Source organism: Aphanomyces invadans (genome assembly GCF_000520115.1).
Source record: "Aphanomyces invadans strain NJM9701 unplaced genomic scaffold supercont1.67, whole genome shotgun sequence".
Taxonomy (NCBI): domain Eukaryota; phylum Oomycota; class Saprolegniomycetes; order Saprolegniales; family Verrucalvaceae; genus Aphanomyces; species Aphanomyces invadans.
Window position 1 is genome coordinate 21,714 of NW_008580212.1, and position 2,160 is coordinate 23,873.

The following is a 2,160-nucleotide window of genomic DNA, read 5'->3' on the forward strand; positions in this document are numbered from 1 at the left end:
TCTAAATAATTTGCATGAGTTAGTCCAACTTGTTTGGCTATAACTGAAAATGCATGGAAGATAAATAAAATCAGTCTAAATAATTTGCATGAGTTCGTCCAACTTGTTCAGTCAGTCAATCACAGTTATTCTTGTATCTGCACTACAATTGGTCTAAAACAAAGACAATTATGAAGTGATATTGAAATATACAGGTGGTAGAATAAATTAAAACGGATCATGTTTTGGAGGTGGTCCAGCTTTTTTGGGGGTGTCAGCTTTTTCCGGGGTTAACTGTACTTATGACCCCGAATTGATTCCAAGACCGTAAAATGATATTTTGATCGCTTTACACATTATTGTACCACGAGGTTGACCTCCATGGTACCGGTACCATGAAATTGTACGTAATGTTACATCCCGAGGGAAGTCACGTTGGACCGATTGCTCATCGATCTGCTGTAGTTGTTTACCAAACACACACACCCATGCATGATGCATGCGTCTCTCAACGATACAATGGGTCGATCGTTGCAAGCGTCGTCGATGTTGATACAGCTCGCTTTCCACTGTTTACCACTCCAAAGCAGAGGCGGAGCACAGATAAAACAGCTGAATATCCGTACGTGTGGTACATAACACGATTTCGACCAATCGCGGGGTTTCCCGTAGTCGGTGGAAATGGGTTTTTCCCGTGGGGAAGACAGTTAGGTCAGCGTCGACGGGACCGTATTTCGCAGCCTCCGGAGGTGTCATAGATCTATGATGCAGGCCCAACTCGCCTTGCTGGAAGCACATAACGCGATGAAAGCACGTGCTGGAAGGAAGCACGCACAGGGTTTCTCTGTCCACTCTTTCTGACGAACTCCATGTTCCGATAATGCCCCGACATCTCACGTCAAAGATGGGAAGAATCCGAATTTTCCACCAGTGGGCCGGGAGGTAGTTTGCACTTGAGTTTTGTATGGTGGCCCACCCAACCAGAGGACCTACAGCCGTGCGCGATCGCCACCTGCTGGCCTGGTACGATGGCATGGATAAAAGCACAAACGAATGCTCATGGCGTTTGGCGTGAAGCACACAGTACTCGCCGTGATCGTGTCAGCCGCCGCGATCGTGTTATCCTCGGGCGAGGCGGCAAAAGAGCCCGACACCGTGCCGGATTGTGACATCTTGTACAACATTGGCTTCCTGCTCTACGCCGACGTGATGCGCAACCACCAAGATGCGATTGACAGGTGCCTCGGGTACAGCAACTTCGCCAACGCAATCCTTGACGGCCGACCCCCGAACCGGGAGGAACTGACCAAGTTCTTCAAGAGCGACGACTGCCGTCAAGTCACGAATCTCATGCTTGCTAAGGTCAAGGAGAATGGCGACAAGTGCACGCTTGGAGCGTACAAGATCGAGTTGGGACAGTTGGCATCGTTGTCATTCGACGACCTTGCCGCCGTCTACGCTCCTTTCCTTGGCCCTTCCACCGAGGACGCCAGGTTAGTGTAATCCGTCTATAAGTGTACTTCGTGTCGACATGCCAAGCTCCATGTCGTCGTCCATGCCTCGTGCACCATCTTGGAAGTGGCGTATCGCCGTCAAGATACGGACGGTCAATTGCGCGTTGTGGCTTTAGAGTACTCTTGAGTGACCTAACGACGATATTTATCGGCAGCTTTGTCTCCACCATGGCACGGAACGGAATCGCGCTCCCGATTTTTTGACATTCCAAACGGCATGAGCATCCGACCGTGCCAATTGTAGACCACAAGACGATTTCAACAGTTCCTGCGCGACTCGTCGCCTTGTTCGGCCACGGCAATTCGCTGATACATGACACAGAACGCCGACAACTTGATAAACGACACTGCTAAAAACGCTCAGGTCTTGATTGAGGAAGTGGCGTCGACGAGGCATGGTGGCGCACTGCATGTTCGAATCGGTTGAGAAGAGGTCGCGATTGGCACTCAAGTAAAATAACTTGGCCACTTGAGCTTGTGTGAGTGCCAATTGGGCAGCAATTCGTGGATCGGGGCAAAGGACAACTTTGAACGCCGCACGTCGAACCACCATAGCAATGGATCAGGTCCGAGACTTGGCGAAGGGTGCACCGCGAGCACGGCGAGCGAGATCACTGGCCCACATGGCGCACGCAGTTCCTTCCGTGATCGTACCAGAACACCATGG

At 50.8% G+C, this 2,160-nt stretch overlaps 2 protein-coding genes across 2 annotated transcripts; one reads left to right on the forward strand and one right to left on the reverse strand.

Moving 5' to 3' along the window:
- Nucleotides 1–1,024: 1,024 nt before the first annotated feature.
- Nucleotides 1,025–2,160, forward strand: H310_14353 (hypothetical protein). The gene has a single exon (XM_008882198.1). The coding sequence runs from the start codon at nt 1,033–1,035 to the stop codon at nt 1,480–1,482; it is 450 nt and encodes a 149-aa protein (XP_008880420.1). The 5' UTR covers nt 1,025–1,032; the 3' UTR covers nt 1,483–2,160.
- H310_14354 (hypothetical protein) lies at nt 1,036–2,160 on the reverse strand. The gene has a single exon (XM_008882199.1). It carries the CDS (start codon nt 2,044–2,046, stop codon nt 1,639–1,641), a length of 408 nt encoding a protein of 135 aa, XP_008880421.1. The 5' UTR covers nt 2,047–2,160; the 3' UTR covers nt 1,036–1,638.